At 38.2% G+C, this 27,031-nt stretch overlaps 1 protein-coding gene across 10 annotated transcripts in view; it reads left to right on the top strand.

The window, feature by feature from the left end:
- Window positions 1–27,031, top strand: part of ARHGAP28 (Rho GTPase activating protein 28) — a 155,040-nt gene that overhangs the window by 112,630 nt on the left and 15,379 nt on the right. For all 10 annotated transcript variants that reach the window (XR_011076259.1, XM_068563182.1, XM_068563180.1 and 7 more), the window contains 9 exons: window positions 3,564–3,648; window positions 5,689–5,831; window positions 8,436–8,601; window positions 8,734–8,825; window positions 11,140–11,217; window positions 16,032–16,194; window positions 20,646–20,728; window positions 23,261–23,458; window positions 23,779–23,892. Coding sequence is in view for 9 of the 10 variants with exons in the window: in XM_068563182.1 (XP_068419283.1) it covers window positions 3,564–3,648; window positions 5,689–5,831; window positions 8,436–8,601; window positions 8,734–8,825; window positions 11,140–11,217; window positions 16,032–16,194; window positions 20,646–20,728; window positions 23,261–23,458; window positions 23,779–23,892 (1,122 nt within the window). In the remaining variant the exon portion in view is untranslated. The remainder of the gene's footprint in view (window positions 1–3,563; window positions 3,649–5,688; window positions 5,832–8,435; window positions 8,602–8,733; window positions 8,826–11,139; window positions 11,218–16,031; window positions 16,195–20,645; window positions 20,729–23,260; window positions 23,459–23,778; window positions 23,893–27,031) is intronic.

The following is a 27,031-nucleotide window of genomic DNA, read 5'->3' as shown; positions in this document are numbered from 1 at the left end:
GTGCATAATTTAAAAACTTTCTGTGAAGGTAGCTGTTACTTCTTTTTTCTTCCTAAAATTTATGTCTATCAGAATGTAAATACTTGCCTGTGTTGGCAGTATTTTTTTTAAAAGTCACTACCTTTAATTAATTAAGCCTACTTTTTCCTATCGTATTAATTTATTTAATCCTTATTAATTTTTTTCATTCATTCTTGGGTCTACTTGGATACTTTTTCCTAGTCTCTTGGATTATAAACATTTTTCTTTTTTTTTTTTTGAAATATATACTCATTTTAATGTCAGAGACAAAAATTTCAGAATATCCCTTTTTAGAAGAATTTGCTTGGAACTTATCCATTACATCAGCAACTTTTTTTTTTCCCTGAATTTTATTTTATTTATTTTTTTATACAGCAGGTTCTTATTGGTCATCAATTTTATACACATCGGTGTATACATGTCAATCCCAATCGCCCAATTCATCACACTACCATCCCCAGCCCCCTGCCGCTTTCCCCCCTTGGTGTCCATTTATTTTTAAACTTTATTATTTGTGTTTAAGTTTAAGAAGTAATCTGAATAATACTTCGGCTATTCACATGGATTTTTGGAATTTATTACTCTCATTGTCTTTAATATTTAGTTTATAATTTCAGATGTCATAGATGTCATCGGAATGCCTTTAAGTTCACATTTGGATAGATTTTGTAATTTTTATTATATTTTTTATTTCAAAATTGGTTACATATTTGTCAGTGAATGTGGCTTATTTACGTTCAGCTCTGGGGAATTTGGCACAGTGGATGCAAGAGGTGGATTTATCAGTTCTGATCTCAGATGCAGAAGAGGAATATGGGGAGCCTTATTGTCTGTAATGACTGAAGCACAGGCAGATTTAGTATATAGAGTTATAACACATAGATTGCAACCATGAGAAAAAAACCAAGCAGCCAGTCAGGAAGGTCAGAAACATCTTCTGAGTCGGTGAGTTTCTCCTGTAAGTAATGAACATGGAAAATATTTGGTATGGTGTTTCTTTAATGTGAAGGAAATATCAGATAGTCAAAGTCTAGTTTTAAGAGAACTCAAGCAGATAGTGCTAACCTTCTAAATGTTGGAATTTAAAATAATAATCCTTCAACCCTTACTCTCCAATCCCAGTGCAGTAGGATTTGGGCAGCAGAGCAAGTGTTGTTAGCTGGGAAGCTTTGCCTCTCCTAAAGCAGCTGAGGCCCCAGTGGGAAACTCTAGTGGTTGGGCATGTAGGGAAATGGTAGGATCCATTATGGACAAGCTAAGGAAGTTTGTTTTAAATGGGAGTGGGATTTATGTTTGAAATACATTAAAATCACTAGTAAAAATATTTTAAAGATTCTAATATTAATATGTTTAATGAGTAAATGGATGTTTTAAAATTATGAATACCAAACACTGAGCCTTTTCATTCAACCTGTTTCAAAACTCATGGTCCCTTTATTGGCAGAGAGATCTTCCTTTTCATTTTCACCAACTCATCCCCTTGCTTTAACACATGAATGTCCTTTTGTTTGTTCTGTTGTGTTTTAACCTTTATGAGTCTAAGTCTGAGAATCTCTACCTGGCTTTCAAAACCTTCTTGACTAACATATTTCTCATATTTTTCTAATACCTTGTCTCAACTCCTGGCAAATCAGGCTCTCCATGATCCTCTCATGAAGCCAAAATGCTTCAGATTTCCATACCTGAAATTTATAATTCCATGTCTGGCCTGAATGCTTTGCCCACCTCCCTACCTTTGTAAGTCCTTTTCATCATTCCTTGAGTTCCAGTGCAAGGTCAGCCACCTCTTCAGTGAAACCTTTTGGGTGGCACCTCTTTCCTCTCCTTTACTCTCCAGTAAACACTAGTAGTGTAGAAATTAGCTCTTAAGAGTAGATTGTCTTTTAATAATGTTCCATAAATGTTACTCTCTTCTCCTCATTATAAATAGCTAAAGAGCAAGAGTCACGATTTAAATTTCTGCTTCCCCCAGGAAAGTCCCAGAATAACTTATATTACAAAAAGCGGGACCTCATTCAATACTATAGGCTGGCTGGAGGCCAGTTAAACCAGACAGCAGATGGCACTTCTCCACTTTACAGATTACAAAATTGACATTTAGTCCATTCAAGGATCCCAAGCCATCAGCTTCAAGCCTTACATGAGTGTTTCTCAATTTTCAGGAGTGTTCTCTTCTATAGATGAGTTATTACAAAGTTTCATAAAACATTTCTTTCTAGAAAAACGTAAGGAAACCACTGAAAAGTGTTCCACATCTTTTTAAGGATTTTAGTGCATAGGTAATCTTTATTCTGTAGTGTTAGTTTTTAGAGCCACCAATTACATAATTGAGCATCTGTGTTTTAATAGTTGGTAATATATTCACATTCTGTTTACACAATAATATATGTCACCTCCTTTGGAATAAAATAGGAAAAAGAGAACGCAGAGCTCAGCATTCGAGATTCCCTTGTGCAATTTGTATTACATGATAAAGGATCTTTCATGAAGCAGGTGTTCAGTTCATATTGCTAAATAAATATGAGCATAAAAGAAACGACATCAGGCTCTAGGGAAAAAAGAACAGACTTACGTACGAAGAGCATAAAAAAGATTCTTGATGGAATAGCAGATTTTCACCCTCACACATACTCACAGCTGATAACTTCCACGTTAAAATTTATATTGGTAGAAATGGTAGAATTTGTGTGTAAGTTTTTACTACTACCCATCCAACCTAAGTTAGAGCTCTGCAAAGCTCTACAGAGCTCTACAAAGTTAATTACTCAACTTCTGATAACACTGCCGGGGAGTGCAGTGCTTTGGCAGTATTGCAGTGAAGAAAGTAGGAAATTAATTAAGAGAGGACACTGAACTAGAAAACGTACTTAAATTTTTGGTAGTTATTATCACTCTGTATTTCCTAGTGAAGAAGTTAATGTATGAGTATATTAATAGTAGCTAACCCTCATGCAGTACTCACTATGTGCCAGATATTGTTCCATGTGATTTATAGTCATTTAAAATTCCTAATAGCTTGTTGAAATATGTTCTGTTATCATCTTCATTTTACAGATCAGGAGATTAAGCAATAGAGAGTCCTGTAACTTGCTTGAAGTCACACGAAGTGGAAGAACCAGGATTAGAATCCAAGCAATCTGGCTCCAGCATCCCTGTTATTAACCATCTAGCTATGTCATGACTTAGAGTTTACGACCAAAATGTGTGACCAGCTGCATCAAGAATAACAAATATAATAATCGTCAAACTATGTGACATCAAGCATTGTAATTTTTACGTTAGGAACTGTATGACAACAAACATTTAAGAAGATGTGGTTATTTTGACCTTGACTTAGTTCTCTTTTGAGAAAACTGTGTGAGCTGTACAGGTCTGAACTGAGTGAGAAAACAAAGGAAATCAGATGCAAGCCCTTCATGGAATCAAGAATTGCTTTTTGTGAAAAGAATTCAAATATACTGCAGAACATAAATCAGGTTGAAACATAGGGTAGACTGTATTTATGATAAGCTGTTTTGTGTTCGTCTTCCCTTGTTTCACAGTCTGTCCTGGAGACTATTCCAGATGTGCCAGCTCATTCCAATGGCTCAGCAGACCCTGGACAGTCAGTGCAGAACGCAGTGAGTGGTGAGTGACACAAACTCCTACTGAGCTCAAGCTGTGTCTTTTTGCTTTTGTGCTGGCACTCAACTCAGTGAGCAGTGAATTTCTGAAAGCAAAATGTAAGTGTGTTTTCTCCCCTTTTTGATTCTGTCACCCGGGCCTCTCCTCCCATCACCTCCAAACAGCCCATCTGTCACACCAGACGAAACTAATTGAGCCAGATTGGAAGCAGAATCTTTTCCACCTTTACTCCCACTGCATCATTTAGAAACTGCTCATTTAGGCAGTGTCTTTGATTTGGGGCCTCTCTCACAGGTAATCTGGATCTGCTTAACAGTATCAAGCAGACCAGGAAGTAGACCGCTTCCAAGAACCTGTTATTATGCTCAAGTAAATGCAGCAGCAGAGCAGCTTGTGATATACAGAGTAACAGGGTTAGCTTTTAAATGGGCCTCTTCCACTTGAGCATTGGATACTCTGCATGAGCTCAGTGTGGAATCTCAAATCCTCCTTGTTAGAAATAGGCCCCTTTAGGCCACACTTTTGTGATTCCTCAAAATTTTCCCTAAATAATGCACCGTCTTCTCAGATACAGCAGAACCCCATACTTGCAACATTAGCTTCAAAACTCAAATAAGTTGGGGTGATGAAAATGTTCTAAAATTGATCGATGGTTGTACAACTCTGCAAATATCCTAAAAACCATTGACTATACATTTCAAGTAAGTGAATTCTAGGCATGTGGATTACATTTTAATAAAGCTGTTTCCAAAAAAAAAGAAAAATCGAAGAGAATGGATTTGCTGTAAATTATTCCGCATCATTCTATTTGCTGCCATATTGTTATTCAGTTCAACTCATACCACTGAAAGATAAAAGTCTACCTGGAATAGTCTGGTGATGTGGAGTATCGGCCTGTATAATCAACACTGTCCAAAGAATCTGTCCCTAGGTCCTTAAGAAGTTAGCGTTTTATTTAACAATTAATCTTACTCTGATTTGCATGCAAGCCTCTGTATGATGAGTGAAAATCTTAACTGTGCCCTCATTATTTTCTACGTTCTTACTGTATCCATTTATTGTGTTTTAATTCAGTATAACTGTTTAGAATTTTAAATTTGTTGATTTACAAATTTCTCCATTAAACTTTTAATTGAGATTAACCAGGTCTTCTGTCATTTCTATCTTTTGTTCCTTTTGTTCTATTTGGTTTTCATTTAGTCACTGTCTATAGAAGAGGGTAAAAGAGATGAGCTCTTTTTTTTGTAATCAAATAATTCTTTTCATGACATATGAACAGTTTTGCCAGGCAATGAAACAAGATCGCAAGCCAAACTCTTAGTCAAAAATCAGATTTAGGTTTACTCAATTGATTTCACTTGTTTTTGGTAAGGAATCTATTGTCTTAATTTCAGACTTGAGAGAAACATGGATATGGGACAGTACTTGTCACCTGTTTAGCTTTGTAATGTGCATCATACGAGGTCAGGTAACAATACAAAATCACAAGAATTAGGATTAATTCACCTGAACGAATCTAGTAGTGAAGGGCAAACTGAATTTGAACAAATCTTAAGAGGCACAGTTCCACAGTTTGGGAAAAAACCCAAGAGGAATGAAAGTAGGCAGGAATTTTCTGTGGGGCCTCCAACCTTTCTCCCTCTGCTTTAAGCTTTTGCTTCCCCAATAGCAGCAACGTTGGGTCTGGATGGACTTAATTTTAATATCATGAGAATATATAGAAATATTTCATTTTGGACTTTCTAATAATCTAATAATCTTCAATGCTTTTCATGAGACATAACCATCTAAAATTAAAAACATCAGATTAAATAGAAAGTTTGTTTGGATAGCGATTATAGAAGTTTGTTCATGTGGAAATCTGATGACACTACATTAATTGCTTAACTGAAATCATTCTGGGTGAGTCTAATGCTTTTCCTGGGATGTAAACATTCTAACGTGCTTATGGATTAACTTGTAAATATTTTGTGCTTATTTTACAGTAAATGGTATTGATTGATTAAATGGCATATTAAATATTCCACATCCTCTGTTCTGTAGATGATGAATATCTGGAAAAGGACATTCCACTACAAGCTGAAGAGCTGTCCTTTGAAGTATCTTATTCAGAAATGGTTACAGAGGCTCCAAAAAGAAATAAATTTAAGAAGTCAGATTTTAAGAAAGAAGACTATGTTTTACCTGTAAGTAAAAACCTTTCATGATTATTCCCAGTAGCTTCCTCTGATTTCTCTGTGGGACAAACTAGGATTTTTTAAAAAATTCCTTTGTGTGTGCACAAGGGCATGGGGAGAGGCCAGGCATCAGTGTTGCATCACACCAGGGACATTATTTGTTGTGCAGTACACAGCCTGCCTGGCTGTACCTGGCAGCCCTGGGTTGAGGAAGAGCTGCGAGGGTGTATGCTTGAGTACTGCTTTATAGATGAAATAGGATTTCCACTTGGCTTGTGTGCTTTCATGCACTTCATATCCTTACTTTACTTATAGGTTGATGCCGATTCTAACTGTAACTGTACGCCTACTTGTGCATTAGAAACCACATGTCATGGTGGGGCACTGCAGGAAGTCACAGTCATTAACAATAAGAAGTGAGAGCTTATAGGGCAGACACTAAAAATTCATCAAAAATAAATTCAAGAATTTGTAATATTATTATGGGATGGGAAAGTAGAGCTACATACTTCATTAGCCTGAAAGCCTCATTATGTATATCCAGGATAATTATATTCTGAAAGCCCAATACAGGAAATATGCCACGCTGATCTATTTGCTACTCAGTAAATGCATTTGTGAAGAGTTCAAGATGTGGAGTCATGAATATTCTGTGCTGATCAGGGCTGGAGGCATGATGAGCTGGGCTCAGGCAGTTTCAGGGCTAGAGGAATGAGTCATCTAGAATCAGGCAGAGGCTTTGCCCCAGGTGGCCTGGACCATTCCTGTGTTGGAGGGGAAGAGGACAGGGCAAGAACTGTAAGATCCGGGCTTCCCTGGTGGCGCAGTGGTTAAGAGTCTGCCTGCCAATGCAGGGTACACGGGTTCGAGCCCTGGTCTGGGAAGATCCCACATGCCGCGGAACAACTAGGCCCGTGAGCCACAACTACTGAGCCTGCGCATCTGGAGCCTGTGCTCCGCAACAAGAAAGGCTGCGATAGTGAGAGGCCCGCCCACCGCGATGAAGAGTGACCCCCGCTTGCCGCAACTAGAGAAAGCCCTTGCACAGAAACGGAGACCCAACACAGCAATCAATCAATCAATCAATCAATCAATCAATCAATAAAATAAATAAAATAAAGGAATAAGATCCAGCAGGTGCCTTCTATGGGCCAGACACTGCAGTAGGTATTCTAGTTCTCATCATCCTAGTGATTGCTCCCATTTTACAGTTGAGGAAACTGAGGCCCAAACAAGCTAAGTAGCATATCCAAATCTTCACAGCTAATAGGAGGCAGAAACAGGATTTAAACCTACATGTATCCATCTTCAAAACCCCTCCTGGACCCTATGCAGCCTCTATGTCGGAGGGCACAGTGGCATTCTGGGACAAAAGAGGGAACCCAGCTCTGGGACTCTGGTTGCAGGGGGAGTCCCTCTGAATCTTTGGAGAGAATTGTCCAAGAGAGGATGCTGACCCCCAGTCTCCTCATCATGTCTGTCTCCTCCTGAGTTTGGGCTCATCTGGGGTGCAGGGCAGCCTCCCATGAAGAGCTCTGCATAGGGTGTAGCACATAATGTCAATAATTGCTCAGTAATGATTGCAGTTGCTTGTTGTGTTGCTGTTGTTGTTATGTGTTATTGTCATGTGGGGTCTTGGTCTCAGAAAGAAGATAAAATAACCAAGTGTTTAATAGCACAAGGTATGCCTCAGACCACACCCTATGTTTTGTTGTTTAGCTTTTAAATACTTGGAATTTCAAAGAACAGCTGTTGAATGAATGAGTAAATGAATGAATGAATGAATTGGTAGATGCTTTAAAAATCCCAAGGACGCTCTAGTTTAGGGACCTCCTATGGAGAATGTATACTTACAACTTTGTAATTTAAATAACTATTGTATATTTCTACTTTAGCCATTTTCTTTCAATACCAGGTTTTCTGAGAGCAAAGTATTTGTTATATATTTTATATATATACTTAAATATAAAATTTATATTTTACTCATTATGTAATTATATATTAACTTATGTAATACCTATATTTTATTATTATTACTTATATGTAATATTTATGTTATTTATTACAAGAACAATCTCTTGTTTTTTAAAGGTCTTACTTCTTACAGTCTTCACAATATTTCTGGACTGTTGAAGGGCTTTTTATTGTTCTTTTACTGTATTTTGTTTCCTAGTGTGGAAACGGAGAATATAACAATATAATTGGCTTCAAAATGATAGTAGAATTATTTGGCACTTTCTATGCATTTTTCTTTTTTGAGAATATTTTGAATTACCTATATTTGATTTTTAAGGTAGAATAACTATTGTCTCAGCAAGCAGGTGCAGTCAGTTTCAGTTGAGAAATTACCTACAGTCTTTACATCACAGATGTGATGATGACGTTATGGTATACTCAGATCACTGTTTTGTTTCCATTTAGTGTAGTAGTGATCTGCAGATGTTCTAAAAATCATATTCATAATCTTTCTATGATGCAGCATGCGCCTCAGAGATTTTTTTTATGAATAGCATGTCTTGCTATACAGATTTAGAATGTCCGGGTGGCATTTGAATGAAGGTATAATAATTTTCCTTTGCCATAAGAAATAAATATCCTCAATATGTATTTTAGAAATTCATTGTTCAGAAAACCAGATTGGGCCTAACTGAAGCAGGAGATCTGTCTGCTGAAGACATGAAGAAAATCCGCCATCTCTCTCTGATTGAATTGACGGCCTTTTTTGATGCCTTTCGTATTCAACTGAAAAGAAACAAAACGGAGAAAGTAAAAGGACGAGGTATTAAGACTTATTCTGAAAACAAAACAAAACAAAACAAAAAGACTTATTCTGGCTTTAACACTTTGATACGTGGGAATAAGACGGTGCTTTTCTGATTCTTTTTTCTTTCTCGGCTATTTTACAATGAAGACAGTGGGATTTTTGGAGTTCCTCTTACAGTCCTGCTGGAAAATGACCGAAGGAAAGATGCTGGAGTGAAAGTTCCCCTTGTGTTACAAAAAGTGAGTTCAATGTAAATAAAGGGGGAGTTAATAGAGCCCTGTGCTTGCAATGTGCTCTTTGTAAACCCACTGATGAATTTTCCTTTAGATTTAAAGACACTAAAGCCCTATTGGGACTTGGGCCTTGGTGATTTCCAGGTTTCCTCCATACATCCACATGACATCCACAAACACTTGGGCATGTCTGCCTTGCTGAGAACTTCTGGACCCTGTTTCAGTGTCTGATCATAAAGCATCAGGTGATGGGCGCAGATGCTCTGTCACATGGCTTCCTTCAGTTATATTTCTTTGAATATTTAAAAAATGTTATTTGTGTGTATGTATGTGTTTGTGTGTGTGTGTGTGTGTATTTGATTATTCTGTCCTGTATAAGAGATGACTTAATTATTAGCAGTCCATTTACTAATCATACAAGTATTTGCTGAGATATATCACAGGTTGGGTGTTTTTAAATGTGTATGTATAATTGTTTAAATGAATTTTCCAGACAGAGCTAAATAAAGTCTAAAAATCAGCTTATTCTGGTGGTGTTTGAGGTATGACTGAGAAGATACGATCCATTTAGACAAAGAAGAATTTTGGTTTGGGAGGTTTTGAAACTGATACTACCTGAACTATCGTATGTGGTCGTCTCTGTGACCATCACTGGTTAATGGCTCATTTGCTTTTGTGTCACGTTTTTTTATAGCCAACAATTTACACTGGTTTAATTATGCATTTATTCAACAGTGACATCCGGTGGCACAAGTCAAATTCCAAGCCCTAAACACAAATCTTGTTGAATTTTCAATTCAGTTTTTAAATGATATGTGAAAATACTGAGTGAGGAAACATACTTACTTTATTCACAATAACAATTCTATGTCTCTTTACTATGTTCCTTAATTTTGCTACCAATACCTCAAATTGAGCTGCTCCTCAAATCAGGTAATTGATTGGCTGCCAATAGGAGCAGGGAGGATGGCAGCCAGGGGGCCAGAGGATGTTGGCGACACCCAGTGTGCGCATCTGTAGGGCACCTCCCCTGCACCCGGCTGTCTGTATCTTGTCACGTCTAGACAGCACCGAGCAGCCCCAGGAGGTCGGTGTTATTATCTCCCTTCTACTGGTGAGGCAACGGAGGCATTGTAGGGTGAGATAACTTGCCCAAGAACACACAAGAGGTAGATGCAAAAAGGAGCACAGTATGTATATCCAAGGCCACGTCCACGGTGACTCTAAGATTTCCTTTTGTTCCTTGAATTAGAACCAGAATAATACCCTTTATCCTCTAGTGAAAGGACAGAGTCTGAAGAAAATGCATAAAAATCTAAGACTGAGAAGATTCAACACAAGAATTTATATTGCCAAGTAGGTGCAAAAACCTAGCACATGGAAGGTGCACAATAAATGCTAGTTAAAACTAAATCTGGGTTTATCTCGTATTAGCATCTCAATAGGTGCTAGCTCTAGTTACTGCTCCTCATTTAAGACAGCTTGAGGCATTGCTCTTCTACTCCTGTGGGAGAGTCTTTTCTTACGAACATGTTTCTTCCTCCTAAATATCTACTTCTCTTCATACCTACAGGAACTACCTTAGCTCCAGGCACCATCATTTCTTGAAGGGAAAATAGCAGAGACTCTGGATCCTGCTCTTGCTGTGTGAACGTGGGCAGATCCTTTCTCCTTTCCTTGCCTCAGTCTCCTCAGCAGTAGAATGGGGATTCCACTAGTACCCGCCTCATAGGATTATTGTGAGGGTTAAGTAAGGTAATGTACGTAAAGTGCTGAGAATGTTATCCGACACACAGTAAGTGCACAATCAATGTTAGTGTTTATTATTATTTAATAATAAACCATCATCATTACCATGAGAGCTCATGAGACCTATAAGCCTTTACAGTATGTAATCCCTTGGTCAGATTTCGAGAATCCCTGTAGTTTCTTAGCCAGAATAGTGCAACTAATGATACTAAATTTAGGATCTTTTCTTATTGGTCAATCTGCAGAAAGAGATACAGTAATCAGATCTTAAAATAGTTAAGTGGCAGTGTAGTTTCTTGGTTAAGAGCACAAGCTTGAGAGAGTTGGTGCCATTACTTTTGAGGTTGACCCTGGGGAAAGTAGAAAACAGCTCTGAGTCTCCATTTCCTCATTTGCAAATTGGAGGCTAATGTTGACCTCCTGGGAGAGTGTGAACATTTAACTAGGCATTCAAGTACCAGGCATGTATATATGCTTGGTAATGTATCGATTGTTTTCATCATCATTATTATTTCAAATGTTTGTAATCATATGGAGGTATTTATTTTTGTAATGTATCATTGCTTGCCAGTTCTTTCAGAAAGTTGAAGAATCGGGTCTGGAATCTGAAGGGATTTTTCGACTTTCAGGATGTACTGCCAAAGTCAAGGTACCAAATATTTTCTCTCTTCCTCATTAGAGATCTCAGCTAGCTAGACCCAAGTTCACACAAGCATCAGGTGTGTCTAGTTGTTTGTTGTTGTTCTTTTTTTGATACTATCACTTGGCCCTATAGAACTTTCCTCAATGCCTATGTTCCATGATCCTGAGTTGTGTATTCCTTTAAACTAAAACAACAACAATAAAAAGCCAACAACAATGAAAGAACACATCAATTCACTGTCCAAAACTGCTGCTTGTCTTTAATTTGGTAAAGCTGAAATGTCCCATCATTGTTTTTTGTGTTAAACACTTTAGCTTTTTTGTGTTCCTCTCAGTCATGGAATTCACTAAGCCAGTATTAGATGATCCCTGATTTCCATTGTCAGTTGCTTCAAACTTAGAAACATTCTTTGGCTTTCCTTTTAATGGAAGTCCTTACAAGAATTTGTAGGAATGGCTGTAACCACTAGAACACTCACTCAGCAGTTCTAAAGCCCAATTCCATTTAAGGTAATGTTAGTTTCTACATATAAAACCACCCGTGCAATGTGAATTCCTTTACTTCTGTATGGTGGGAAACTCTTCAAGTACAGCAAAGAAAAGGATTGTTAGAAAAGAGAAGCTTTTCTCATAAATTTCCAGTAAGATATCCCACTTTGTGTGCCGGTGTGCATCCGCAATGAAGAGTCCCTCCCTGCCCTGTACACTCCCTGGTGGGTGCACATAGAAACATGAGCAGTTCTCAATAATGAATCCTTGAGAAAAAAAAAATCTTGGGGAGAGGGAAAAGTGAACTTGGTTGTGTTTGAACTAGTCAAAGGAATTGTGTAGGGGCAGGAAAGCATCTCTTCACTAATTCATTTGGGCACATGTTTTGGGAAATTCTACTTGTATCAGAAGTCTCAGGGTTTTTATATAGACGTATGATGAGCTATTTTTCAAAGGGGAAACTGAGAATAAATAGGCTGTGTCTATTGGAAGCTCCAGAAAGCAGGTGTTGGGACAGAGTTAGGAGTAGAAGACGGTTATTGGGGGACTGTCCTTCTCAAGGATCAAGGGGGAGGAGGTGGGCTTGGGCGGGCTGAGCCTCGGACCGGGTGCAGGTGGGACTCTCTCCCTGTGCCCTGTCGGCCCCACACTGCACTGTCACTGCTGGGGCTGCCTGCAGGGAAGGGCCTGAGGCCAGTCAGAAGGTGCCAGCAGCTGGGGAGTCAGCTCCCTGCATTTTTTGCCGATGAACAGCCAGTTCTTTTTTGAAGGGAGACCTGAGCAGTGGCACTTTGCCAGTGACAGAGGGATCAGCACATCTGGGGGAGCTGTGACTTCCCTGGGAGTAGAAATTCCTAAATACTGGCACAAGTTCATTTGGAAGGCAGGAAAAATTCCTAATGGCTCCTTAAGATTTGTACTCTCTAAATGGGATCTACTTTTTGTTTCAGGTTCTCACAGGTATGGTTTTTATATATACTTCTAAATAAATGTATCCTAAATCTGAGGACAAAAGCTGTTGCTAGTTTTGGTTAAGTCTTTGTGGTTATATCTGTAGAGTCAGAGAACCAAAATGAAGTCAGGAAAATGAATTTCCTAAACAGAATTAGACTCCATCCCTCTAAACCTCCTTCTATAATAGGGAAGTTGTATTCGCACGTATTCTTACTGACTCTTTGTGTGTGTGTGTGTGTGTAGGGGGAACATGATGGATATGACTTAAAATTCTATTTTTGAAAATAATCAAAAGGAGACAACATTACACGACATTTCTTGTGTGTATGAATTTTAACATCATAGCACAAGTTGCTTTTCTCTAGCTAATCTTTGACTGAAAAATACTTATCAAACGCCAATAATTCCTTTAACGTGTTCTAATAGGCACATGCATTCCTGAACCACATTTCGGTGAAAGTCCCTTTTGGCCCTTCATAGGTTTTATGTAGTTTTAGCCTATTTATTCCACCTCTTATTAGTCCGAAAAATGTAATCCAGATGTTTTCGTGGTTTGAGCTCCAAGAAAGCCAATGTGAAAGAACTCCGGGCCAGTGAACAGAAACAGGGGGATATTGCAGTTAGAAAGGCATTGTAACTTGATATAGTAAAGGGGCCTTTATTTCTCTTCTTTGTTCAAAGTTTAAACTTTAAAAAAATTTTTCATCTGTTAGACTGTTTTTGTCTACGAATGTGCTTGGGGAAAGAAAGTTAAAAAAAAAACCACCATTGTAATTATCCTCAAATTGTGCCAAGTGGATGACACTAACACTAAGGTATCATTATGAAGACAGACGCCAGCCTGGGTTGTGCTTTCAAGTCCCGGTTAGACTCACAGGGGAGCAGCCCTGGGGGACGCTGCTGGTTTTAGCCGCACGGGGCACGTAACTGCCCAGCCCATTCCTGGATGTGAGGCCTCAGATCATTTGGAACCAATTTAATGCTTTGGTGTTTCCAGTGATTTTCTTGTCCAAAAATGACAGAAATTGGAGCCAAACACCGGGGAATATATGTCATGGAAGAAGGCAGACTGGTTTGACATGCACGGTTTTCTTTTTTTGACTCGTTTCAATTCTTCGGAGGCTGCTCCAGATGTTTTATAGTGATGTTACCTGGTCTGCTGGTCTCCCTTCCTGAACTGGTTTGTGAAGCTGAAAGCAGGTTATTTGCATTTGTATAAAATTACCTCAGAATTGGAAGCAGGTTAGATATTTGCTCAGAGGAGACGGAAGGACGTGGCTCCTGACCCTTGCCTGGTGTTCTCATTAACGGTGGGCAGAAAGCACGACTTTTTTTAACATGTACACGTCTCTGGCAAGGAATACTCAGCCCCTGGTTCATACGGTTTCATGTTTAGGACCACCACGGACATGTCAGCTCTGCTCCTACTTCCACTGTGCTCTGGTCCAAACTTCTCCGTTTGTCTCACGCTGGCCGTCTAGACAAGATGAGGTGCTGTTATTACCCAAATATCCACACCACATACACATGGGTTTCCCGTAGTAATAACACTAGAGGTGTTGTAGCAGACCCAGACGAGGGGGGAGGGTAAGTGCAGCAAGCATTTCCTGAGCGCTCTCTGTGTGCAGGCCCTGCCCCCTGAGCGCTACATTGTGGTATCCAATTTAATCTCTGTGAGGTCGTTTTAATATCCATCTTTTCAGAAAAAATATTAATGCTCTTTACTTTATTTTATTTATTTATTTTTTAAAATTTTGGCTGCACCACACGACACGTGGGATCTTAGTTCCCCGACCAGGGATCAAACCCGCGCCCCCTGCATTGGAGGGCGGAGTCTTAACCACTGGATCGCTGGGGAAATCCCTAATATCCCTCTTATGGAGCAAGAAACCTCACAGGCCTACAACTAGGCAGTTGTGGAATTGGGATAGACACCTAAAGAATGTGGTTATAGAGCCCGCCCTTGACCCTGGTGCCACATTGCCTCTTAGGTGGCAGGGAAGTAGTGACAGGTTAGAATCACCTTAGTGTTTCAGGTAGCTTCCTGTGGCACAGGTCTGTGGGCAGTGGATTTGAATTATTCTGCTCTTGCCAGTGCGTTCTTCCCACTTGAAAAACAGTTTCCCCTTTGCTTTATGGCAGTGGTACCAGGCGGTGGACGGAAGACATTTCCTCCTCCCCCTCTATTTCCTGTTAGCAACACCTCCATCTGCCCATTACTCCAGCTAGCAATCTGAGAGTCATCCTGGACTTTTATTTCTCCCTCTGAGTCTCATGTTCAATCCATTACTGATTCTTGAGAATTTTCCCTCCTAGGCGTTTCTTAAATGCCACCTCTTCTTTCTATCCTACGACTGCTTATGCAGGTTAGTCCTCGATTATCCATCACCAGAAGTGGTGCCCTGGCCCGATAACTGCTTTCTGCATCTCTAGCCTGCCCCCCAGCCAGTGCCCGAGCTCCGAGCTCCCCCAAATCACTTTTCCGCCTGCCTGTCAGAAAAGATAAATCTCACCTTGTCGTTCTCTAGCTTCTCTTACATGTTCAAGGCTGGAAGACTTAGGCGTCTCATGAGAATAAAGCAAAGGCCTTAAGGATTTTCAGAGTTTTCCAAGCAGTTATTGTCAGTTGGGAAACTGACTATAGCTGCCTGGTATTACTGGTAAACTGTAATTCAAGGGAGCAGTAGAATGGGGGGCACTGGTCATCAAATGAATTAGTAATGTAAAATGTATAACCCAAGTAAAACTTAAGGACGATTAATGATTTTTTTAAAAAGTATTTACACCGTGTTCCCAACCTTATGAAGGATTGGGCAAACATGCAGACATGTGGAAGACATGTGTACGTCTTGGCATAAAACTTTGCTGTAAGTGCTCCAGGAAGATATCATTGGTGTGCATGTTGCAGTGAGGTCAGAGTTCCTTTGTTGGGATATTTCTCATTCTGTATGTGAACTAGCCAAGAGGCGTACATTCTTGATCTAATTTAGAAACAGAAGACGGGGTGGCAGAAGGAAGGGATCACTGAAAAAAAGGGGGAAGTGGAGGCTTTGTCAAAATCTTGCAGTGCATTTATGATGTGGGCATAGGCAATATTCTGCCAAAACCATATAAATGAAACTATGATCTGAGTAAAGAACTTTTGTATTTGTGCAGATGGCAAATTAGTTAAAGATTAACATTATTCTAAAAGGATTTTAGAAAACTTAAAAAATATATATTCAGAAATAGCTATTTCAGTTCTTTAATCATGTTGAAAAAAAGATAAGCTTAGTAGATATTGGCTTTTCAATCTAATTACAAAAATAGTTTATGTAATGACAGTTTTTAAAGGGGGAGGATTAGGTGGTAAAACTCACTGTGTTCCTTGATTTTCAGCAATACCGTGAAGAACTGGATGCCAAGTTTAATGCTGATAAGTTTAAATGGGAGAAAATGTGCCACAGAGAAGCTGCAGTAATGTTGAAAGCATTTTTCAGAGAACTACCCACCTCTCTCTTCCCTGTGGAATATATACCTGCTTTCATCACTCTAATGGAAGGTAGGTGGAAGAAGTTAAGTGTGAATGGACTAAGATACAAGGTCAATAAAGTGGCACAGAGCAGAAGAAAGATGCGTAATCAGATGTGATCATAAATGTATAGATTTGCTATTTCCTGGTGCTGCTTGATGATATATTGAGTTTGATGGTAAACTGTCATCTCTTCGCATGTTTATATTTCTGAGTCTGGTTGATATGATTTAGAGGGTTTTATAATCATTAAAAGGCAGAGAGGGTTACGGAAAGACCTGGCTCTTGAGATTTGAATTCCTGCTCAACCATCTGTTAACTATGCAGTCAGCCTTTCTGAGCTTCACTGCTGCACCTGTAAATTACAGATAATAATTACTTGTCAGGGTTGTTGTGGGTATTGAATGAAGACATCTAGGATAGTGCCTGGTGTATATTAGTCCTTCAAAAAATATAAGATCTCTCCCTTCTTTAAATCCGAGGTCCTGGGTCTGATGATGTAGCACGCAGAAGGTGTTTTGTCTCTGAAAATTACACTATCACATAGTGTTTCTGAAACTTAAAAAGTCACATAGATGAGGCCTTAACTGAGGTACTTGGATAAAAAGTACAGAAACTGGACAGTGTGTGTTGTATTTGGCAGTCAGAAAGTAATTTCATCCTAAAGGTTGAATACTGAAGAAGGTGTGATGAGAGAAATTTAGAAAAGTTAAGATGGGGCTACATAGTGTGAGCTTTGACTACCAACCTGAGGAATTCAGGAGTCACAAGTCTAAATATGTATAAGCATGCTAAGTAAATGGTGATTCTATATGGACAGAAAGGGACTGTGGCCAGATTGAGAGGACATATCCCATATAAAGAGGTTGGCCACTGCTCAGCTCTGGATGATGGTTACCATGCAGGAGTGAAAGCCAAAATCCAGGCTTTAATGACGAAACTCTTAATTTGAAAATGTCAGCCACAAATTCAAATTTTAAAACACTACATGAGCGTAGCAAGTATTACCCGTATCTGCCAGTTTACAACCTTCTGCAGGTTGACCAGAAGTATAAAATCCTTAAACTCACAATCATAGAAAATAATAGTCACATCCTAAGTTGTATGACAAAATTTGTCCTAAAAATTAGTTGGTTCTAAATCTTTAAAAATTTTTACTAAACCAGATTCATAAAATAATCCGCTGTGTCTTCAGAGAAAAGAATATGATAAGACAAGGCAGTCCTTTTCTAAGCTTTAATTGACATGCTGTGACCAGTATCTCTTTTCTTTGTATGATGTAGTATTTTTGTTTTATGAAAGAAAGAGAGAACTAGTTCTCTTCGTTCTTTTTTATTTCAGATATTGTATATTTTCAGTTCTAGAATCTCCAGTTGCTACTTTAAAACTATTTTCTACTTGCTGACATTCCCTATCTTTTCATTCATTGTAAGCATATTTACCTTCATATCATTGAGCATAGTTATGATAGCTGCTTCATAACTAGTTCCAACATCTGGGTCATCTGAGGGTTGGCCTCTGTTGGCTGTCTCTTCCCTTGAAAATGGGTCACTGTTTATGTCAAGTAAGTTTAAACTGTGTCCAGAACCTTGTGAATACTTTTTTGGAAACTCTGTGTTCTGTAATATTTCTCCAAGGAGTGGGGTTTTTTTGGTTAGTTTTGTTTTTTGTTTGTATTTAAGCAGACAATTTGCTATTTAATACTTACCTGTGCTACACCAGATATGCATGGTTTATGGGGTGAGCCAACATTTGGGTGGATTTTACACCAGAATTAGGGCCTTCTATCTCTTGACCTTTCCTTTCTGGGATTCCCCATAACTTCCCAGTGGCTGTGGTCATCCTGAACGCTGTCCTCTCTTTGTTCAGGCCAGAAAGATTGGGGTTTTCTTTTGGAATTTCAGCCACCTCATGCCATTGCTGTCTATGGCCTGACCTCAAACTAAAAGCCAGAAAATTGGACACTCTCCCTGTGCCATTCCCTAATGCCAAGTGTCCAGTGCCCTCCTAAATCTGCCTGCTTTTGTTCATTCTCCACTGCCTCAGGTAGTTGTTTTTTGTACTTTGTCCAGAGTGTACAGTTGTCTTAAGGAGGGTTGATTGGGTAAGAGCTTACTCAGCCATACCAGAAACAGAACTCCCTCCCTCTATTTCTAAGTCAGAGAAACACAGGATCTTCTGTAAAGTTTGCTGTCCTGGAAGACGGGCTGCAGAAGTCTTAACTTCACTTTGATCTGCAGTTTATTTACTGAACAATTCATCAAAACAAATGGTGCCACAGAGGATTTTTTTGTTTTAGTTTTTCTTTTTTTGGTCTTATGGAATTAGGCAAGGAGGAGTCAATCACCATATAAGACCTGTTTGGAGAATCGTATTTCAGAAGGAAATCATATTTAGTTTTTCTTAATATCATTATTCAGATGTTGAAGCCAGTACACTCCAATGAAGGGAGAGAATCTGGAAAATATCCTGAAAAGTTTCACAGGACGATCCACATTTCTTTGTATGACTTTGAAAGTGAAAAATACTATATTGTCGTGATTGATTTGATAACCAGCCAACCCCACAGGAAGCCCAAAGTTCTGGGCTGCTGCCATTGGGATTCTCCCCAATGGCCTTTTTGCCACCGGGAGTAAGCTCTAGTTGTAACGAGATTCTCTGAAGGGAAGAACTGTGGACATCTGTGTGTTTAAGCTGCCCCTGTATTTACTCTAAAACGGAGGTCGGAGAATGTAGTCTTTTCCACTAGTGTAATTACTTTCTCTTTTCTCTTTTCAAACTTGGTCCAAAAATTGCCCATGAAATTAAAAGACTAATAGTTCATCAATTAAACCTTAGATACTTTCATGAAAAGTTTAATAACTTTCTGGGAAAATAATGACCTCAGGAATGAAAAAAATGACTCTTAACTAGGGTGCGATAAATGAATTAACTACAAAACTATTAACCACAAAACAGTGTAGGGCCGGGTTTCCTAAGCAAAATGAAAATGGATTATTTGCCAGTTTAGAGTTTTAATCTTAAAGGGAACTTCATAATTTATCTGGAATTAATGGAAATAGAGAGCCTGCATCTGCATCTAGTGTTTCCCCCCAGAGGTTTTTTTGGGTTGCATTGGAAAATTATAGACAGCCCTTAGCCTGCAATTGATGCACTGAAATAATGTCTTATCTGCCCCCAGATGCTTTGTACTGAGATATGCTCCTGTTAGTGCCTGTTATTCAGGCAAACTCACATCAGTGTGCATTAGCCATTTCCAAAAACAACCTGGACCTGTGTCATTTTTGTTTACAAATTTGACATAAATTTTTAAAAATCCACATGGGGATTGTGCTGAGACAATATGAGCCTATAAATACTCCTCCCAACTGTTCCTTCATTACGTGGTTACACACAATAATCATTTACTCCTAACTCGGATGCACACGACCTCCTGTGACCTAGTAGTTTGTCACGAGAGTGTTTCCACTACTGTAAAGCTAAGTAACTCTATAGGCAGCTGACTGCCTTTATCCACTGAGTCGTAAATGGATAGATTTTCCTTCAACTTGAGAGCTCCCTGGGGATTACAGAACGTCATGCTTCCCTGCAGGACCTCCCTACCAAGAGACCATTGTGGGGAGAATACAGAGAGACCAGGCAAAGCCTGGATGCTCTGGAATACCCTACGTTTTCAACAGAGCTGGCTGTGAATTATCCAGTTGTGGATAGGTTTTCTAAAATCCTTTCCCTAAAATGGGAAAAGAGCCAATATTGAGAACACACAGTAGTAGAATGCCAACCCTCTGGTGCCATCTTCTGGATCTCCAAAGATCCAACTGTGGTTACCTTCCCTTCATGTCCATTTAAGAGCTAAAATAAATGTCACTGATCAAATAACAAGAGCAAACACCTATGGAGGTAACTATATACAGGTACTGATGTAAACACTATACATTAACTCATTTAACCTTCCTAATGGCCCAGTGAGGTAGGTATCATGACGATTCCCATTTTACACATGATAAAATAGAAGCAACAGGGGTTAAATAGCCTGCCCAAGGTCACTCAGTGACTAAATAGTACGTGCAGAATTTGAATCTGGTTCTAGAATCTCTGCTCCTAATGATTATGCTTGGCTGCCTCATCGTATGGAAATAAAATTTATTTTCTCTTGAATTGAGCTTCAAGCCAACTGTTTGTAGCATAAAAGGAAAGCAAGATCTATGAAAGTACTTTGAAAAGAGAAATGTTATACGGATCCAGAGTAGAGGATCTCGTTGGCCACCTGCCCCTACAGTGGCATCCTAGGATGCTAAAAAAGAGTTGATAGACTGAGGCTCCTGTCCAAGTGAACAGACTTACATTGTCGGTCACAAAGCCTGAGTCTTTACCGCTGAAAGCTGTCAGGGCCCTCCTGTGCCACCAGATGTTAGCAAGAAATGCTGTCAGAATGCATTAGCGTTGTTCAAAATGAGTGGTTATTTCTGTTTTCTTGTTAGGAGGGCCTCACATCAAAGTACAGTTTCAAGCCTTACACCTCATGATCATGGCACTGCCTGAGGCCAACAGGGACACAGCCCAGGTATGTTGTATCGACCTCATGGTCTGTCACTGATTCTTATTGGTCAGAGGAAATGGCTCAGGTGGAAAAATGAAAACTGAGAGGACAACTTACCAACCAGCTGAGCCTGCAGCAAACCCGCTGCCTTTCCTCATTCCCACCGCTGTTCTCCTGAGGAAGCCAGGAAAGAATGTGAATCCTGGAATCTTCTTTGAACACTTGTTTCGTTCATTCAATCTGTTAAGAGATGTTGAGCATCTACAGTGTGCCAGGCGAGGGTTTGGAGTAGGAGGAAGAAGCAAAGATGGAAGACTTAAATGGAATAATGTCAGAAGTGAATGAAACCCCTGCTTTAAATGAAATTTCTAGAATGTTCATGTCTTACCATAATTCAATTTAAAGAATTATAGAATCCCAGAATTTTACAGATCACCTGATAGGACCTTGCCATTTTCCAGATTAAGAAAATTAAGCTCAGAAAAGTGATTTCTCCATTAACATAAAATAGAATATTTGATAGAATTGTATTCCATAGTTCTCCATCCCAAATATCCCTCCTTTTATTTCAAATTCATTTCTCTGTTTTATGTTTGTAAAAATCAAAGTTTCTGTTGCTGTTTTGATAATGATTCTGTATACAATAGGAAATCTGTTATAAGTACAACAGGTGCTTGGAATCTTTAAAATGAAATTGAGGTGAGGATGAGCTGGAAAGAGTTATAATTGTGAGGCCGGTAAACATGATGCTGAAAACAAAGATGAGTCTTCGTGCTACCTCTTGTCAGACATTTCAATTTGGTGAGGACCTTTCCTCCTACCAAGTGAAACCATCTATGTCAATTGTATTATATCCTCCACCCAAGAATGGGGATTGGCAAAGGCATAAGAATGTCTGTTTTAATACGATTTGGTAATTTTTCAAAAGCTGGAAATTTACTAGCTTTGTTTTTTTTTTTTTTTTGTTTGGCTTTGTCTGAACAATGCTTTTTTTTTTTTTATCCAAAGAAATGAGTCTCGTATCAGATATATGAGTCAAAATGTCATTTCGCCTTTCATATAACTGAGAATGTAGCAGTTATCAAAGAATTCAGTACCTTTCTAATAGAAGATCCTCTCTGTCTCTCTCTTTCTCCCTCCCTCTTCCATTCTGAACTGTGACTGGAATGAAGATTGAAGCCAGTGTGTTGTAGAGATCAAGATGTCTGGCTCAAGAATTAGGCTTCCTTGGATCAAATCCTGGCTCTGCCACTTAATTAAGTGACGCTGGGCAAAGCTACTTAATCCCTCCCCATCTTAGTTTCCTCAACTGTAAAACAATAATAGTACCTACCTCACAGGGTTTGGAATGATGATAAAATGAGTGGAAGTATATAAAGTACTAAGAATAATGCCTGGCTCACAGTAAACCCTCAAATAAATGTTAGCTATTATCACTAGTATGTGCTGTCCATTTTCTCATTACACGTACTATAGCAGAATTCAAACTTGGAAAACCAAACAGCATCTCCTTTTAGGATTTCAGCCCTCTTGGTGAATTTCAGAAAGTTCTGATAGGCGTTTATACTTCAGTGGCTCAGCCAAACTTTTATTAAGCTTTCTCAATTTTTTTTTCAATGCTGAGCACAGGTGCATGTAATCATTTCCCTTTGGTCTGCTGAAGATTCCAAAATTGAAAAGCAGTACAAAAATGACACCCAAAAAGTGAAAGTTTTCAGCTTTTCGATTGAGATATTTTTGAACTGAGGCAGGAGATACTCATTTTGTTGTTTTTATTCTTTAATTGTTTTTCTTTTTATTCACTTTATTTTAAAATTTTTTATTGAGGTATCATTGACATATAACATATTAATTTCAAGTAAGCAACATAATGTTTTGATATTTGTTTACACTGCCACATGATCACCATAGGAAATCTTGTTATCCTCCATCACCATTGCAAAAATTTTTTTTCTTGAGAGAACTTTTAAGATTTACTCTCTTTGTAACTTTCAAATATGCAATACAGTATTATTGACTATAGTCACCATGCTGTATGTTATATCCCCATGACACTTATTTCATAACTTATTTATTTTAAAACTCATTTTTTTCAATGGACTTTCCTTTCCCAAGGAAACAGAAAATAGTTTTTAGCAGTAATGCCTTAAATTAAGAGTGAATTACTTTTCTTCCTTCACGACAAAACTGCATTTCATGTTTATTTGAGCTGTAGTGTTTTCTCTCCCTTGTTTACTGTTTAATTTTAATATTTGTCAAGCTTGTTTAAGATAAAAGAAAACAAGAAAATGCAAACTATTATTTATAGAGATCCCAACATAACAAATTCCATAAAAATGGAGCTACTTTTATGAAGCGGAGAAATGAAAAAACTCTTCACATTTCTCATTAGCACTTTTAAGCAGTTAGAAGGGAAACAGGACACACTCAACCATTCTGTAGCTCCGACAATTTTCCAGAGGCCCAGTGAACGGGTATAGAAATGAGTGATAGTAATCAGTGATGCCTTTTCATAATTTACAATGACTAGAGTGACACCGTGCTGTTTCCTATCAGGCCCTCATGACATTCTTCAATAAAGTCATTGCCAACGAATCAAAAAACCGAATGAGTATATGGAACATTTCTACTATAATGGCACCAAATCTTTTCTTCAGTAGAAGCAAACATTCTGACTGTGAAGAATTACTCTTAGCAAATACCGCTGCCCACATCATCCGCTTGATGCTAAAGTACCAGCAGATGTTGTGGAAGGTGAGTGACAATGTGAGTAGGATGTTCTCGTGTCTGCTAGCGCCCAGGAGATGTAAAGACTCGTGAGCAAGCAGTGCCCTCAGGCACAGGGAGAGGTGGGAGACAGTAATCCCAGGTTGCTGGTGGCATCTTTATCATTCCTTAAGGCTGCTCCCAAACACGTTTTCCTTTAAACAGGAATCCTCATAGATTTTCCTAATCTTTACGAGGACAGAAGCACAGTTCCTGGTTCCTGGATACTGAGTGGCCAGAAGACAGACTCTACCAGGGAGGTTTAACCCAAGTGTTTTCCTTCTAGTCAAGCTCTGTTTCTTCTCCAGGTTCCATCTTTCTTAATCGCTCAAGTCAGAAGAATGAATGAAGCCACCATGTTGTTAAAGAAACAGCTGCCAAGTGTCAAAAAGCTGCTAAGGAGGAAGACCATAGAACGAGGGGTAATAACTAAATAAATGCACAAGTATCATGACCACCCGGACTCTTATTTCTCACAGTGATGCACAAAGTAGCTTGTAATTTAGAACCAAAATTGTTATATTCTCATAAAATGTCAGTCTTGTAACTATAAACATTGTGGAAATTGTGTTCATGACAGAGTACTGTGGTCTTTCCACTTTGTTGAATTATGTGCTTTGCAGTTGAAGTTTTTGAATTATCTCTGTCATGAAGATTACTTAAGGGCAAAATGGTTCTTACATGCTGAAAGTCAACATTTCAGTCCCTGTGAACTGGATTTAAGGGCAATCCAGTAGTCAGTATATCTAATAAGTAGAGAGAGAGATTTCTGTAGTGATTGGATCCTAAAAGAATATCTAATCCTCAAGTCGTTTTGTGTAAATTCATTACATTTCGAAGAATTTTTGCCTTAGCGCAGTTGTTTGTGTGGAGGTGGATAATGGAAACAGGCTTTAGAATTATCTTTATTGCTTTAATTTGAGGATGATCGTGAGGCATAGCATTTGGCCTTGAGGAGGATGCAGAGGTACAGGAAACTCACTTTGTCCTTAAAGGAACGTATATCTAGTAGAGAAATATCTGGTAGAGAAATGTACACAGGAACCATGAATATGCATTCAGTGTCAGACGTGTCGTGCAGACAGTGTGCCGGGAATCACGCAGAGGAGAAAGAAATGTGCTCCAACGTGGGAAGTGTGGAGACTTCACGGAGGAAGTGGCATTTGAGCTGCATCTTCAAGGATGGGTAGTAGCATTTGGAGGGGAGAAAGGAGGGGAAAGTTCATTCAGGGAAAGGAATAGTAAATCCCAAGGCAGTAAGGTAGGAGTATTGCTAATTGATTTATCACAAACAGGCTGAATGGCTATGTTCCCTCATTGATTATAGGCAAAGTGACTTCAGATCAACTAGAACCAGCACATTAAATTTGGGAAAAACATTTTTGTTCTGAGAAAAAATTCACATAATATAAAATTTACCATTTTAACTATTTCAAAATGTATAAATTTTAGTATATACTTTTAGTATATTCACAAAGTTGTGCAACCATCACCACTATCTAATTCCAGACTATCTTTACCACCCCCAAAAGAAACCCCATACCAATTAAGCATTCACTCCCCATTACCCCCTCCCCACAATCCCTGACACATTCTTATCTACTTTCTAGCTCTCTATGAATTTACCTATCTGGACATTTCATATAAATGGAAGCATGTAGTATGTGGCCTGTTGTGTCTGACATCTTTCACTTAGCGTAATGTTTTCAAGGTTCATCCATGTTGTAGCATGTATCAGTATTTCACTTCTTTTTTTTCATTTGTTTTGCATTTCTCTTGGGCATATGTTGGGTCATATGGAACTCTATGTTGACTTTCTAGTATTTTGTTGAGAATTTTTGCATCAACTTTTATAAGGGATACTGGTCTGTAGTTTTTCATTTCTTGCTATGTCTTTGTCTGGCTTTGGTATCACGGTAATACTGGCCTTATAGAATGAGTTGGGAAGTGCTCCTTCCTCTTAAATTTTTTGGAAGAGTTTAAGAAGGATTAGTGTTACTTCTTCTTTAAATATGTGGTAAAATTCACCAGTGAAACCATCTGGTCCTGGACTTTTCTCTGTAGGAATTTTTTTTTTTTTTTTGGATTACTGACTTAAGTTCTTTCCTTGTTATAGCTCTATTCAGATTTTCTATTTCTTCTTGAGTTAGTATTGACAGTTTGTGTGTTTCTAGGATTTTATCTATTTTATCTAGATTATCTAATTTGTTGAAATACAAATTGTTCATAGTATTCTCTTATAATCCTTTTTATTTGTATAATGTTCGTAGTAATGTCCCCAGTTATACTCTTGATTAATAATTTGAATCCTCTCTCTTTTCTTGGTCAGTCTAACCAAGGGTTTGTCCATTTCATTGGTCTTTTTGAAGAGCCAACTTTTGTTTCATTATTTTCTCTATTTTTTTGTTATTCTCTAGTCCTTATTAAAACTCAGATCTTTATTGTTTCCTTCCTTATGCTTGTTTTGAGTTTAGCTGGCTTTTTTAGTTTCTTAAGGCAGAAGGTTAGGCTATTAATTTGAGATCTTTCTTTTTGACGTAGGCATTTACATCTATAAATTTTCCTCTGAGCGCTACTTCTCCTCCATCCAGTAAGTTTTGGTGTGTTGTGTTTCATTTTTGTTCATTTCAAGGTATTTTCTAATTTCCCTTAGGTCCATTGGTTATTTAGGTATATGTTGTTTGATTTCCATATTTGTAAATTTTCTAAATTTCCTTTTGTTACTGATTTCTAATTTTATTCCATTGTGGTTATGTAACATACTTTGTATTATTTTGATATTTTAAACTTCACTGAGACTTGTTTTGTGGTCTAACATACTGTCTACCCTGGGCAGTGTTTTATGTGTACTTCAGAATGGATTCTGCTGTCATTGTCCTATATATGTCTGTTAGATCTAGTTGGTTGATAGTGTTGTCTAAGTCTTCTATTTTCTTTCTGGTCTTTTACCTACTTTTTCTATCCATTATTGAAAGTGAAGTATTGAAGTCTCCAACTATTGTAGAACTTTCTATTTTTCCCTTAAATTATTTCATTTTTGGCTATATGTCTTACATGTTTTAATCCTCAGTTTCTCCATTACTGCCTTCATTTGTGTAAAATAGATACTTTCTTGTGTACCACTTTAATTCTTTTGTTGTTGTTTTTTACTATATATTTTTGAATCATCTTTTTAGTGGTTGCCCTGGGGATTATAAGTAACATCTTAATTTATAACAATCTAGTTCATATTAATATACCTTAAGTATATAAAAACTTTCTACCTATATTCTTCTGTCCCCCCACATTATGCTGTTATTGCTGCATATTACGGCTTTATAAATTGTGTGCCCATTGACATAAATTTATAGTTGTCATGCACTTGTCTTTTACGTTAGATAAGGGAAAAGTGAAGTTATAAACAAAAAATACATTATATTGCCTTTTATATTCTCCTAAGTAATTTCCTTTACTGATATTCTTTATTTCTTCATGTGGTGAAGAAATGCTACCTAGTGTCCTTTCATTTCAGTTTGAAGGACTCTCTTTAGCATTTCTCTTAAGGTAGGTCTGCTAGCAATG

The sequence above is a fragment of the Eschrichtius robustus genome, chromosome 14 (genome assembly GCF_028021215.1).
Source record: "Eschrichtius robustus isolate mEscRob2 chromosome 14, mEscRob2.pri, whole genome shotgun sequence".
In the NCBI taxonomy this organism is placed as follows: Eukaryota; Metazoa; Chordata; class Mammalia; order Artiodactyla; family Eschrichtiidae; genus Eschrichtius; species Eschrichtius robustus.
This window is presented reverse-complemented; position numbering and strand designations above follow the sequence as displayed.